The sequence below is a fragment of the Lutra lutra genome, chromosome 3 (assembly GCF_902655055.1).
Source record: "Lutra lutra chromosome 3, mLutLut1.2, whole genome shotgun sequence".
Classification (NCBI taxonomy): Eukaryota; Metazoa; Chordata; class Mammalia; order Carnivora; family Mustelidae; genus Lutra; species Lutra lutra.
In genome coordinates, this window is record NC_062280.1 from 39,881,269 (window position 1) to 39,896,885 (window position 15,617).

A 15,617-nucleotide genomic window follows, 5' to 3' on the forward strand; every position below is an offset into this window, starting at 1 on the left:
CCGCAATCCACTTGATGGTCCCCCACAACAATTAGGAGAAGACTTTGTTAGGAGCTATTAGGAGAAGACTTTTTAATGCAAATGGAAATCCTATTTACTGAAATTGCAACAATATTATAAAATACAGTTAACACAAAAGTAACACAACTGACAAAAGCTGTGGCAGAGGCTCTGAGCCCAAAGTGCTGGGCTCAAATTCTAGCTCTGCCATTTTCTGTGTGATATCGGGCACATCACTTAACTTCTCTGTGCCTAAATATTCTCCTTCATGAAATGGGGATAATGTCAATAATTACCACTGAGGGCTGTCTTGCGGGGCCTGGGTGGCTCAGTGGGTTGGGCCTCTGCCTTCTGCTCGGGTCATGATCCCGGGGTCCTAGGATCGAGCCCCGCGTCGGGCTCTCTGCTCAGCGGGAAGCCTGCTTCCCTTCCTCTCTCTCTGCCTGCCTGCCTACTTGTGATCTCTCTCTGTCAAATAAATAAATAAAAATCTTAAATAAATAAATAAATAAATACCACTGAGGGCTGTCTTAACAGATTCCATGAATTCATCTAAATAAGGAACAAAGAACAATGCCCGGTAAAATGAGTGCTCAATGAATGTTTACTATTATTATTATCTTTTTGTTTTTACCAAGACGGTCTGAGTACTATAAAATACGCTCACACCCAGGAAATACTCTTCTGATACAAAAGAAGTGAGAAAGAGAAAATGCAACTGGGCAAAAAAGAAGAAGTGATACAGGACCTATATTTGCCACCAGCAGCCATATAAGAAAGTAAAATTTTAAAAAAGAAAGAAAAAAAAAAGAACTCAAACAGTTCAGAAACAATGTCACTAAAAGAAAATTCCACTGAAATTCTGGCGTTGTGTAATGCCAAACTGCAGTAAAAAATCCCCTAGTTTTCCACTTGGGCTTTTACTGTGTCCCAAATATTGTACCTACTCAATGCCTGAGCCCACGAGGTTACCACCATGCTGTACAGTCAGCAAGTACACGATTCAGTCATGCACTTGTGCCAGCATCTACGCTGAGCTCTCGGAGACGAGTTTCTCAGCGTGTAGTAAGAGAGCTCCCAGAACCACCTGGCAAACTTGTCTAAAGAAACAGGAAAAGAAAAAGAAAAAAAAAAGAAAAGAAAAAAAAATCCTAGACTACACTTAGAGCTATCAAATCCTTTAGAGGGAAGGAACTAGGTTTCTAGAAGTTTCCAAACTACTAGCCTAGGAAAATATACCAAGTCAACTACTGTTTGCGTGGTTCCACATGCCACTAAGAGTGCCAACTCTTTGTTTTGTTTTTCGGTTTGTTTGCTTTTGTTTTTAAGATTTTTTTTTTTTTTTTAGATTTTATTCATTTATTTGTCAGAGAGAGAGGGAGAGAGAGCGAGCACAGGCAGACAGAATGGCAGGCAGAGGCAGAGGGAGAAGCAGGCTCCCTGCCGAGCAAGGAGCCCGATGTGGGACTCAATCCCGCGACGCTGGGATTATGACCTGAGCCGAAGGCAGCTGCTTAACCAACTGAGTCGCCCAGGCGTCCCTAAGATTTTATTTTTAAGTAATCTCTACACCTACCGTGGGGGTTGAAATCACAACCCTGAGATCAAGAGTCACGTGCTCCACCAACTGGCCACCAGGCACCCCTAGAGTGCCAACTCTTCACATACAAATAAACACAAAGTGAACAGCCCCCCACAACAGGCACCTGGAACATACAGAGGAAGAGTGAGAGCCAAGCCTCAAAGATTGGGCCTCATGCTTCCTAATTGCACCATCAATTCCAACCCACAGCTACTGATAACTGGGTATGGTACTATAAAACTAAAGATAAAAATGTTAGGGGCGCCTGGGTGGCACAGTCAGTTAAGCACCTGACTCTTGGTTTTGACTGAGGTCATGATCTCAGGACCATGAGGTCAAACCCTGCATTGGGCTCTAAACTCAGCATGGAATCTGCTTGAGTTTTTCTCTCTCTCCATCTGCCCCTCCCCCCACACTCACGTGCAAGCACATGTACTCTCTCTCTCAAATAAATCAATCTCTTTTTTTTTAAAGATTAAAATTTTAGCAAAGCATTGAATGATTTCTCACCATACACAGAAGGACAAAATTAAGAACTATGGGTAATACATAAAACAAATGTCTTCACCTTGCCAGTGTTAACTAGGAACAATGTCACAACAGTGGGAAGGCATTACTGGTGTTATGAGCTGAACTATATTCCACTAAAATCTGTATGTCAAAGTCTTAATCCTCAGTATCTAAGAATGTTACTGTACTTGGAGACAGGCTTTTAAAGAAGTAATTAAGTTAAAATGGGCTCATTAGAGTAGGCCCTAATCTGGGGCACCTGGGTGGCTCAGTGGGTTAAGCATCTGCCTTCAGCTCAGGTCATCGCCTCAGGGTCCTGGGATCAAACCCCACATCGGGCTCTCTGCTCCGCGGGGAGCCTGCTTTCTCCTCTCTCTCTCTGCCTGCCTCTCTGCCTACTTGTGATCTCTCTCTGTCAAGTAAATAAAATTAAAAAAAAAAAAAAAAGAGTAGCATGCTTTTCCAACTGAGCCAGCCAGGCATCCGAAGAGATAAGGGTTTTAACGAAATAATTTCAATCAGCCAACTTTGGGGTCTGAATAACCTAAAAGTTCATCTAACTGTGAGCATACTTCTATATGCTGCACTGATCAGAGAAAACCGTTATAGGAATCACACTTTAGGAATGCCTGGGTGGCTCAGTCCATTAAGCGTCTGCCTTTGGCTCAGGTCATGATCTCAGGGTCCTGGGATCAAGTCCTGCTTTGGATTCCTTGGTCAGCAAGGAACCTGCTTCTTCCTCTAGCTGCAGCTCCCCCTGCTTGTGCTCTCTCTGACAAATAAATAAATAAAATCTTTTAAAAAAATCAATCAGGGGTGCCTGGGTGGCTCAGTGGGTTAAGCCGCTGCCTTCGGCTCGGGTCATGATCTCGGAGTCCTGGGATCGAGCCCCGCATCAGGCTCTCTGCTCTCTCGGGGAGCCTGCTTCCTCCTCTCTCTCTGCCTGCCTCTCTGCCTGCTTGTGATCTCTCTGTCAAATAAATAAAAAATAAAATAAAATAAAAAAATCAATCAATCACACTTTTAAAGGGAATGACCAAGGGTGACCACTAGGAACAGTCCAGAACCACATCACATGCATATCAGCCTAGGGAGGATATAACGTGACCACTCCTGTTTTCTTCCAAGAATAAGAGTCTGGGTTCCAAAGCAAAAGTTGCATTCACCAAGAATTTTCTGGCTTATTGCTACATAAGCTAATGCAGTGTATAGTAAACATCACAAAACGATAGATGTTCTCTTAACTGTGTCTAACTATGTCTACTTAACCAAATCATACGAACCTAGATCTATGGCTAGATTAAATGACAGTCTCCATTCCAAACAGGACTTACTAACTTGAGGTCCACGAAATACCAAGCAGGTGTGGCTAGCAGGCTCCTCTATGGTACTCACAGAACACCTGGTCATGTCTGTTGTCATAGGCTAAATTACATCCCCAATAAGCATCAATTGTGTTTGTTCCAAACCCATATTTGGCTGTCATAGTTGCAGTTTCGATTACATAATAAAATCATATGAACCAATCAGATCAATGCAAAAAGTAAGTTACTGAATCTCTGAAAACAACATTGAATGCTTCAGACCTATTTGATGAAACTTAAGGGGCCCCTGGGTGGCTCAGTGTGTTATGCCTCCGCCTTCAGCTCAGGTCATGATCTCAGGGTCCTGGGATCAAGCCCCGCATCCGGCTCTCTGCTCAGTGGGGAGCCTGCTTCCCTCTCTCTGCCTGCCTCTCTGCCTGCTTGTGATTTCTCTCTGTCAAATAAATAAAAATCTTAAAACACACACACAGTAGTAAATTAGGTGTGGGTGAGCAACCATAAAAGGATGGAAAAAAAATGGTAAAAATGTAAGAGTATTGAAATTGCTTTACTAGCAGTTTTTAAGGTTTTGCTTTGCTTTAAAGAAACAAAACTTTGGGGTGCCTGTCTGGCTCAGGTGGAAAAGAATACAACTCTTGATCTCGGGGTTTTGAGTTCAGCCCCACGTTGGATGCAGAGACTCCCTAAATAAAAACTTAAAAAGAAAAAAAGAAACAAACTTCAAATTACAGAAGCTGCACTTATGGGAGTACTTTGTACTGGGAGACAAACTATTCCAACACTGAATCCAAAGTCAAAAACAAGGCCTTAGCCCCACATCAAAATATTCATAAGTGAATACACATTTAACATTTTTTTTTTTTAGGATTTTTATTTATTTGACAGCAAGAGAGAGCAAAGCAGTCCTCCAACTCGGCACTCCATCCCAGGACCCCGGTATCACGCCCTGAGCTGAAGGCAGACGTTTAACCAACTGAGCTACCCAAGCACCCCCACATTTGACATGTTTTACATTAAAATCAAAAGGTATGTACGGATAATTTACTTTTGATTGATTAAAACAACTACTAGCCTGAATAGGGTTGAATAAAGTTTCTATTATACAAGTGGCTGCCTGTCTTTCAAAATAAGTTGCTTGGGGGCGGTGGCAGGGGTGTGTGTGCGGGGGGGGGGGGTACAAAAAAATGAATCAGGAAGGGGTAGGGGCTTTGGATTCAGCAAAACCCTGTATAATCCTGTTGGGGTCCGTTACAAAGGAACGAGGCTGAGGCAAGTGAAAGTTACGCAAAGCCTTATTCTATGCCAAGCATTAGAAGTCAGACTGACCAGCCAGGGCCACCTCCGAAGAGAGCGACCTCCTCCCGATCTCACAGGCTGGTTTTATAGGGCATAACCGTAGACCCAAGGTACGTGACTTCTATTGTTAAGGCATTTATTCCCGGAATCGATACCCGGAACCATACCAGGAACTACAGGGGCGTTTATTCCTGGAATGAAGCCAGTGGATGTAAACAACAATATGGCTACCTAGGCAATATGGAGTTGTTCTGGCTAAGCAGGCCCTAATAGTTAAATAGGTTCTACCATTAAATTGGCCCTAACAATCCCTTCTCTGTCACCTATTACCATGGGCTGTGTACCCACTCATCCACCTCAATTCTTTTAGGAGTCAACTTAAACATATCCATATTCAATACTCACACAGAGGCTCCCAACCAGAAACAGAGAACATAGTAGGGACCTAAATATTTATCCAAAAAATAAATCTGGAAACACAGATGTCTGGCGGGCACACAAACTAATGGAATTTAATGAAGCAATTTTAAGAATCAAGAGATTTTCTATCAAACCCGTGCTTCTGGGCAACCAATATCACTTTTCAAACACAAAATACTTCTGCATTCCCCCAAAACAAACATCACTTCTCACAATGTACTCTTCTTTTCAGTTGACACTGGTATTTAATTTGCCACCATTCCATTTGGAATTTTTGCATCTATGTTCATGGGAGTGGTCTGCAATTTTTTTCCCCCTAAAAATGACTGGGTCAGAATTTGATATTGAGTCTAGGTAGGGTGGACTTGTGAAAGTAAGTCAGAAAGTGTTCACAATACCACTTTTCAGATTAAACAAGGCAGTTCAACTGTTTTGTTTTGTTTTTTAATATTTTATTCATTTGACAGACAGAGATCACAAGCAGGCAGAGAGGCAAGCAGAGCTAGAGGAGGAAGCAGGCTCCCTGCGGAGCAGAGAGCCCGATGCGGGGCTCAATCCCAGGGCCCTGGGACCATGACCTGAGCTGAAGGCAGAGGCCTAACCCACTAAGCCACCCAGGCACCCCCCTTCAATTGTTTTACTCTGGATTTTGGTTGTTGACATTAGTAAGTCATTCTGCTCTGCACTGTATATACACAATTACCTCATCTCTACAGTCACAGTCCTCTTACAGGGTCTCATCTTCCCCATCTTTATCTACTTTGGAAAAAGACTCATTTTCTGAGGCAATGGGGCTCTCTGCTCCACAAGGAGCCTGCTTCCCCCTGGAGCCTGCTTCCCCCTCTCTCACTGCCTGCCTTTCTGCCTACTTGCGATCTCTGTCAAATAAATAATTTTTTTTTTTAAAAAAGAGACTCATTTTCTTCAGTTCACCTGGACCTTTTCCCTGCTTAAAGTGAACACCACATTGGGGTCATCACAGGGCCTTCAACATTCCACGCTATGCGTATTTTCCTCTAGTATCTGGAATAAGTTTCTATTTGTCATAAACATGGCAAACCTCACCCTAAAGTTATTTTCATTTGGAATCTTTTACTCACACTAGTGAATATCAAAATGCATAGAAAAAAGTTATTTTTGGCATCTATTTGTAGGTCAGATGCCCCATACCTTGCCTTTTGCCACGGTCTATAAATCCTCCAGGTATTAGGCAAGCTTCCAAGACTTCCTCCCTTTCCCTCTCATTCTGTTCCCTTCAACACGCGTTTTCAAATAATTTCGAGATTTTTTAAAAAATTGATTCCACTACCAGCAGCTCAAAGGAAAGCACACATATCCAAAATAAAACCCCTTACGGGTAAAAGATCACTACCTACAATTCAAGTGTCTTTACCTTTCCAGACTGAGAACTCGGGGTTAAGTGGAGCGGCGCCCATTTCTGAGCCATCCAAATACACTGCCCAAATAATGAGTCTCACACCAGAACCTAGAACCGCCACTTCTCAAAGTAACCCGTTAGCACAGCCTCGGCCCGCCTGGAGAGAGGACCGCGGGTGTACGGCCCCGCCCACCCAGAGCCACCGCACTCTGCCAGTGCTGCCCGCAGCAGCCCGCAGGCGCCAAGGCGTTTACAGCGCCCTCCCAACCGCGACTGGCGACTGAGGCCCGTTGGACACACACACTCCGGAAGGAGCCGGAGCCTTCGTGACTCCAGCCGGAAACGCCTCTGGGCCAATCCCGAGCTTCAAACCCAAGGAGGGAACGGACAAGCGCGAGCTTGGGGGCGGGGCCTCGAGCCGGGGCCGCCAGTGCTACGCCTGCGCACAGGGCGGACATTTTAGTCGACTTGTCTCGTTTCTCGCGCCGCGTACGGAGTTTGGCCGGGGTTGGCAGGCGTGCTGGTGCAGCTCTCTTCCATAACTTCGGGAACTTGTCGGGCGGCCACTTGTGTCGGCATACCTTTGTTGCTGGGCCCGGAGAAAGTAAATAACAGTCATAAAAGCAGCCACTCATCGCGGGCTTGTGAGCGAGGCTAGATAGGTTCCCGGCATTCGCGTCGGTGAACGCGGTTGGGCCGCCACCCGCTCAGTGGGGCGGGTGAGATTCCTGTCATTTTCAGCCGCGAGGGAGGCACGGGCCTTCTAACGCGGGGCAGAGCAGAGACCAGGACCCGGCAGTAGGGCTTAGGGGGTCGGGCTGCTGACCGTGGACACCGCGCCCTCGCCGCCCGCCCGCGTCTGCCGCTGTCGCGGAAGCAGTGACAGCGGGGATGGTGCTAGCCGGAGTCGTTAGCACCTGTGTTGTCTCAGGCATTGTTGCTTTCCACACATTTTATGCACGTCTCTAAACTTGTCTTAGATGTTTTAATGATTTCGTTTTCCGTGTAAGGAAATTGAGGCTCACAGAGAGGGAGCCTCACAGCTATTGACCGACATCCTCAATTACTAAATAATATTTCTTTGAGCTAAAACCATCATTAATGTGCTCTTTCAATCACCCTTAGTACCGGTAAGCCCGGTAGCAGGATCGAAATACTAGGAATTATCCCCATACTGGGATTGTATGGGCGCCTTGGGATATGTGTGTATGTTGGGAGTCGGGAGGGCTGGTCCTAGCTTCAGAAAGTCCTAAACTGGAAGGAAGGATAACAAGAAAAACAATTTGCCTATATATTTCAGATTTGGTACCTCACTAAGGACTTACCGAAGTAAACCCAATCAATGACAACTCAAAAGACAGCAGAAGCCCATTTCACATGCATAAAGATGCAAGGTTCAAATAAAATATTAGTAGTTTGAGCAAATTGAATCAAGCAGTGTAGTTAAAAAAAATATATTGACAGTAGGTTTTAACTCTGGAGTGCAAGGATGTTTTAAGGTAAAGAAATAGGTCAAACTAGGGGCGCCTGGGTGGCTCAGTGGGTTAAAGCCTCTGCCTTCGACTCAGGTCATGATGGGATCGAGCCCCGCGTTGGGCTCTCTGGGCAGCGGGGAGCCTGCTTCCTCTTCTCTCTCTCTCTGCCTGCCTCTCTGCCTACTTGTGATCTCTGTCTGTCAAATTAATAAATAAAATCTTTAAAAAAAAAAAAAGAAATAGGTCAAACTAACAACTGAAGGAAGAAAAGCCATGTCATTTGAAATAAAGTCTTATCTGTAAAAATGAAACATTTGATTACAAATTATGAAGCATTCTTATTAAAATCAGTAATAAGAGGGGTGCCTGGCTGGATCAGTCTCTAAAGCATGAGGCTCTTAGTCTCTGGGTAGTGAATTCCAGCCCCACCGGCTAGAGTTTACTTAAAATTTAAAAAATAATTGTTTTTTAATCAGTAATAAGAGCTTGGGATTTGAATGTCATTCCTAAGGAACAAAGAGCAAAATCTATAAATGAAATTAAGACTTATTTGACATTACAATTTAAAATTTCTGGATGCAAGAGTGTCTGCAAACAAATTTAAAATTTAAGGAATAGGGGCGGCTGGGTGGCTCAGTGGGTTAAAGCCTCTGCCTCCCGCTCAGGTCATGATCCCAGGGTGTTGGGATAGAGCCCCACATCCAGCTCTCTGCTCAGCGGGGAGCCTGCTTCCCTTCCTCTCTCTCTGCCTGCCTCTCTGCCTACTTGTGATCTTTGTCAAGTAAATAAAATCTTTTAAAAAATTAAAATATAAGGAATAAATTGGAAAGAAATATTTGTAACATACATAACAAAAGCTTAGTGTCAGAATATGAAATAACTATAAATCAGTAGAAGACAAAAATGGGCAAAGAATATGAAAAGCAATTTTCCAGAGAAATGTAAGTAGCACATAAAGGTCTGAAAAATGCTCAACTATACAACTATCAGGGAAATACAATTTAAAATGATAAGATACTGGGGCACCTGGGTGGCTTAGTTGGTTAAGCATCTGACTCGATTTCCGCTCAAGTCATGATCTCAGAATTGTAAGATGGAACCCTAGTGGGGCCCCAAACTGGGTGGGGAGTCTGCTTGAGATTCTCTTTACCTCCTCCTCTGACCCTTCCCCATCCTGTATACTCTCTCTCAAATGATCTTTGTAAAAATATAAATAAAATAATATACTATTTGTATCCATCATATTAACAGAAATTAAAGCATCAAACAAGTATTTGGGGATTGTGGGAAACTTGTAAATTGCTACTGTAGGGAAGGATTTTTTTTTTATCTACCCCCCTAAGTTCTGGGCTGGGGCCCTGTAACAAAAGAAATTAACAAGAGAAAAGCGTATGAATTTATCATAAGTTTTATGTAACACAGGAGACCCCAAAAGGAAATCACCTGAAGAAGCAGGTAAGTCTGAGTGTTTTAGGCTGTTTGATCAAGAGTAGAGACTTATGGAACATGGAATGGGACAAAGGAATATGAGCTCAGTGCAGTAAACTGGAGGAAACAGCAAGGCCTATTGGTTCAGAATCCTCCCCATGTCTTGGAGAAAATGGTGCTCCTTTCCTCTGGGTATAGGGAGGGCACCTCTCACGTGGGAGCCTATGACTCACCTCAGGGAAGGTCAGAGTCCTTTCTGCACCTGCTTTGTGTCAAATTCCTTTCGTTGAAAATATTCAGTTTGCCAAGGTACCATATTTGGGGGTAGTTTGTCCTCAACCCTCTTATTACAAACACCCGGAGAGAAATTTCCAGTCAAGGTAAAAATTCTCATTCCTTACATTTAGGAATTCCACTTACAGGAAGCTAGTCTAGAGAAGCAGTCACACTCATAGACAAATATGTGAATCTTTATTTCAAACTTTAGAAGAATTTTATTATGGACACTTCCAAACATATACTAAGTAGACTAAAAAATGAATTCTACTTTACCCATCACCCAGCTTGAAAACATCAATATAAATTTTTTAAGATTTATTTATTTGGAGCACCTGGGTGGCTCAGTGGGTTAAAGCCTCTGCCTTCAGCTCAGTTCACGATTCCAGGGTCCTGGGATCGAGCCCCATCGAGCCCTGCATCAGGCCCTCTGCTCGGCGGGGAGCCTGCTTCCTCCTCTCTCTCTCTCTGCCTGCCTCTCTGCCTACTTGTGATCTCCGTCTGTCAAATAAATAAAATCTTTTTTTTAAAGATTTTATTTATTTGACAGAGATCACAAGTAGGCAGCGGGGGTGTGGGGGTGGGGGAGAAGCAGGCTCCCTGCTGAGCAGAGAGCCCAATGCGGGGCTCGATCCCAGGACCCTGGGATCATGACTTGAGCCAAAGGCAGAGGCTTTAACCCAGAGCCACCCAGGCACCCCAATATTTGTTTTTTAAAACTCAATTTTTTTAAAAGATTTTATTTATTATTTGAGAGAGAGATTGAGAGAACGAATGGAAGGAGGAGCAGAGGGAGAAGCAGACTCCCTGTGGAGCAGAGAGCCTGATGTGGGGCTTGATCCCAGGACTGCAGGATCATGACCTAAGCCAAGGGCAGATGCTTAACCTATTGACCCACTCAGGCACTCAAAACTTCAGTATTTTTGCCAATTTATTTCAAACTATTCCTTGCCTCACTTTACTCCTCCTCTCCCTTTTTTTTCTTGAGTATTTTAATGTGAATCCTAGGCATCCTATCATTCCACCTATAGACACTTTATTATGTATGGTAAAGTGCTTTTGGCCTGATGCCATCTAATATCTAGTCTGTGTTCAATTTCCTGTCTCAAAAATGTCTTTTTACCTTAGGTTTGCTTGAACTAGAATTCAGAAATTTCCAAAAAAAAAAAACCTCAAAAATTTCCACATATTACATTTGGTTACTATGTCTTAAATCATTTAAAATCTATAATAGAGAACCTCAGGGTGCCTGGCTGGCTCAGTCAGAAGAACAGGTAACTCTTGATCTTAGGGTCATGAGTTCAAGCCCCACATTGGGTGTAGAGATTATAAATAAACTTAAAAATATATATGATAGGGGGCACCTGTGTGGTTCAGACAATTAAGTGTCCAACTCTTGATTTAGGCTCAGGTCATGATCTCAGGGTCATGAGGTTGAGTCCTGCATTGAGCTCCATGTCCAGCCCCATGGCTGGTTCTGCACTCAGCAGGGAGTCTGCTTCTCTCCCTCTCCTCCTCTTCCTCCTCTCTGTCTCTCTCTAATAAATAAAATCTTTAAATATATATATGATAGAGAACCTCTTTTATTAAAGCTTTTATTTAAATTCACTTAATTAATATACAATGTATTATTAGCTTCAAGGTAGAGTTCAGAGATTCGTCAGTTGCATAGAACACCCAGTGCTCATTACATCACATGTCCTCCTTAATGCCCATCACCCAGTTACCCCATCCCACCACCCTCCTGCAACCCTCAGCTTGTTTCCTATAGTTAAGAGTCTCTACGGTTTGTCTCCCTCTCTGATTTTGCCTTATTTTTTCCTCCCTTCCCATCTGATCCTCTGTTTTGTTTCTTAAATTTCACATATTAGTGAAATCAAATGATATTTGTCTTTCTTTGACTGACTTATTTCAGTTAGCATAATGCCCTCTAGTTCTATCCACATTGTTGCAAATGGGAAGATTTTATTTTATTTTTTTTTAAGATTTTATTTATTTATTTGACAGACAGAGATCACAAGTAGACAGAGAGGCAGGCAGAGAGAGAGAGGGAAGCAGGCTCCCCGCTGAGCAGAGAGCCCGATGTGGGACTCGATCCCAGGACCCTGAGATCATGCCTGAGCCGAAGGCAGCGGCTTAATCCACTGAGCCACCCAGGCGCCCAAGATTTTATTTTTTTAAGAGTGTATTTATTTATTAGAGAGAAAGAGAAAGAGCACAAGTAGGGGGAGCAGCAGGCAGAGGGAGAGGGAGAGGCAGGCTCCCCACTGAGCAGGAAGCCTGATGCAGGACTCGATCCCAGGACCCTGGAATCATGACCTGAGCCAAAGGCAGCTGCCCAACTGACTGAGCCGCCACCCAGGCACCCCAAGATGTCACTTTTTGATGGCTGAGTAATATTGCACTGTGTATATATACCACATCTTCTTTATCCATTTATCTGTTGATGAACATCTGGGCTCTTTCCATAGTTTGGCTATTGTGGACATTGTTGTTATAAACACTGGCGTGCAGGTGCCCCTTCAGATCATTGTGTTTGTATCCTTTGGGTAAATACCTAGTAGTGCAACTGCTGGGTCATAGGGTAGCTCTATTTTCAATTTTTTAAGGAACTGCCATACTGTTTTCCAGAGGGTCTGCACCAGCTTGCATTCCCACCAACAGTGTAGAAGGGTTTCCCTTTCTCTGCATCCTCATTAACACCTGTCATTTCCTGACTTAATTTTAGCCACTTTGACTGGTGTGAGGGGGTATCTCAGTGTGGTTTTAATTTGTATTTCTCTGATGGCAAGTTATGTGCAACACTTTTTCATGTGTCTGATGGCCATTTGGATGTCTTCTTTGAAAAAATGTCTGTTCATGTCTTCTGCCCATTCCTTGACTGGACTAGTTGTTTTTTGGGTGTTGGGTTCAGTAAGTCCTTTCTAGATTTTGGATACTAGTCGTTTATCTGATAAGACATTTGCAAATATCTTCTCCCATTCTGTCAGTTGTCTTTTGATTTGTCAACTGTTTCCTTCGCTGTGCAGAAGTTTTTTATCTTGATGATGTCCTGATAGCTCATTTTTGCTTTTGTTTCTCTTGTCTTTGGAGACGTGTCTAGGGAGAAGTTGCTGCAACCGAGGTGGAAGTAGAGAACCTCTTTTAAATGCTATTTATTGAAGAAACCAAGTCATTTGTGCTGTAGAATTTGTCCTTATTCTGGACTTGGCTGACCCCTTCAAGGTATCTTGAACATATTTGTCCATCCTCGGTGTTCTTGTAAACTGGTAGTTAGATCTGGAGCCTTCATCAGATTAAAGCTCCAGGTTTTTTGCAGGAAGACTTCGTGGTTGGTGGCATGTAGTTCTTTTGCCTCCCTGTAGAGGACATTTAACGTCTCGTTGTCCTGCTTCAGTGATGTTAAAAACCAATCAGACAGTTTGGGTGTTTTCGGCTTCATCATCCATTATAACCATCGATTTTCTACCTGATGGTTCTAGGCAGTTTGTTTTGTAAAGCAAATGATTGAAAACATCCATTATTCATTATGGGGGCAGGGGATACGTGTGGGGAAATGATAGGAATCAAACTGCCAAAATCTTAACAGTGGTTAATTTCAGTGCTAGAAATAGAGATACTATTTGGGGGGCACCTGGCTGTCTCAGTCAGAAGAGCATGCAACTCTTGATCTCAGGATTGTGAGTTCGAGGGTGTAGAGAGTACTTAATTTTTTTTTTAAAGTATTACTTTCACTTTTGTACTTTTTTTTTTTTCCTAAAATAGAAACAAAAGAAGTCCTGCCTATGCATGGCTAACAACAGTAAACCAGACTGGAAAAAAGATGGGCAAGAAAATTTCAAATCCAAATTCCAGGAAGGGCAGCCAGGGAAGTACAGAGAATGCCAGCTATGAATGCAGAAGCTTTGCTGTGTTTTTGCCTGTCCAATGTCTGTTCCTCCTCCCGACAGTCTTTATTCCCTTTAGGGTCTCCTCCCTCCTCTCCTGGATTCCGTTTTGGTGACTTGCCCTCCCTTCACCTACCCCTGGCCGAACTTCAGAGGCCAGCCAGACCCCGTCTCCCAGGACTTTGAGTCTTACAGTAACACTTACTCCCGGACGCCTTTCCTTCACTGGGGCAGGTCCCCCTCTTCTGTGCTCCCAGGGTCCCAGCTGTCAGAGTACTTTCATGCCAGTGTGTTTGTATGTCCCTGTCCTATCTCTGGACAATGCCTGGCACACAGTGCTCTGTAGAGGTTAGCTGAATGAATGGTGCCCACATGGCTTTAATGCCAATGAAGGTACTTGAATATTAGATAAAAAGATCCCAGCGACTCTTGCAAATATTCCAGAGAATGTGGTAGAAGCTTCCAGAACTTCCAGTCTTGCCCCAGCCTATGGTCGCTTCTCAGGAGCCAGGGTACTCTTACGCAGTCAGGTACAGCCTTCTATGAGTCCCTCACCTGGGGCGTGGGCCCCTGTTCCTAACCAGCCCCCCTGTTGTCCTTCCCTGCCCTGTGCAGAACCTTGAAAGCAGGTTCGGGTACCACGTTTCAAGAGGCCACACACAGGGACAATTACCTTAGAGAGTAACTACCTTCCTCACACCAAACTGTGTAGATTTAGGAACCTGGACACTATTTTGGAGGGATGCTGTTGTCGGTATGGGCCTGGGAGTTTTATCTGGGTGCAGGCAGGTGGCACAATCTCTGTTTAGAAATGTCAATACCTTTCGGTCCAGTCTGGCTTTGGCCCAAGTCCATTCTGACTTTTAAGGGTAATGAGGGCTGAGCCCAGATTCAAACCTGGGCAGCAAACCTGGGCAGCAAGACTCCAGAGTCCTTGCTCACCCCTTCTGTAGCCTATGGCTTTGCCAGAGAAGCACACTCAAGGTCCCTTCATGTGCTGATGAGGGACTGTTAGAAACATGTAAATATCATCAAATTCCTTAAATCTGTCCTCATCTTCCTTGTCTTAAAAAAAATAAAGATAGGGGTGCTTGGCTGGCTCAGTCAGTTGAGCGTCTGATTCTTGATTTCAGCTCAGGGCATGATATCAGGGTGATGAGACCGAGCCCCATGTCAGGCTCATGCTTAGTGGGGAGTCTGCTTGTCTCTCTTTCTCTGCTCCTCCCCCCTGCTTGTGCTCTCTCTATCCTGTGTGTGTCTCTCTAAAATAAATAAATAAAATCTTTTTTTTTTTTTAAGATTTTATTTGACAGAGAGAGAGAGAGATCACAAGTAGGCAGAGAGGCAGGTGGAGGGTGGGGGTGGGAAGCAAGCTCCCTGCTGAGCAGAGAGCCCGATGTGGGGCTTGATTCTGGGACCCTGAGAGCATGACCTGAGCCAAAGGCCGAGGTTTTAACCCACTGAGCCACCCAGGTGCCCCAATAAATAAAATCTAAAAAAAAAAAACAACCCACAAAAGGTTATTTAAAAACATCGAGATAGGGGCGCCTGGGTGGCTCAGTAGGTTAAGCCTCTGCCTTTGGCTCGGGTCATGATCTCGGGGTCCTAGGATCGAGCCCCACATTGTCGGGCTCTCTGCTCAGCAGGGAGTCTGCTTCCCCCTCCCTCTCTGCCTGCCTCTCTGCCTACTTGTGATCTCTATCAAAATTAATTAATTAATTAATTTTAAAAAACAGCGAGATAGAATGACAATGATCATGAAGTACTACAGACTGTTGTTGGGTTTGTTTTTTTTTAAAGATTTTATTTATTTATTTGGCAGACAGAGATCACAAGTAAGCAGAGAGGCAGGCAGAGAGAGAGGGAGGGAAGCAGGCTCCCCGCTGAGCAGAGAGCCGGATGTGGGGCTGGATCCCAGGACTCTGGGATCATGACCTGAGCCGAAGGCAGAGGCTTTAACCCACTGAGCCACCCAGGCGCCCCTGTTGTTGGGGTTTTAACAAATCAATGATAATTGATAATTGTGATAATCAATGATAA

General features: G+C 44.1%; 1 protein-coding gene across 7 annotated transcripts in view; it reads right to left on the reverse strand.

Moving 5' to 3' along the window:
* The window catches only part of LOC125095193 (proline-rich protein 36-like), a 39,406-nt gene extending 32,517 nt beyond the window's left edge, over window positions 1–6,889 (reverse strand). For 4 of the 7 annotated variants that reach the window (XR_007125817.1, XM_047721320.1, XM_047721317.1 and 1 more), the window contains exon 1: window positions 6,527–6,889. Coding sequence is in view for 1 of the 7 variants with exons in the window: in XM_047721320.1 (XP_047577276.1) it covers window positions 6,527–6,569 (43 nt within the window). In the remaining 6 variants the exon portion in view is untranslated. The other 3 variants (XR_007125816.1, XR_007125815.1, XM_047721319.1) reach the window with 3 other exon arrangements.
* Window positions 6,890–15,617: the final 8,728 nt, after the last annotated feature.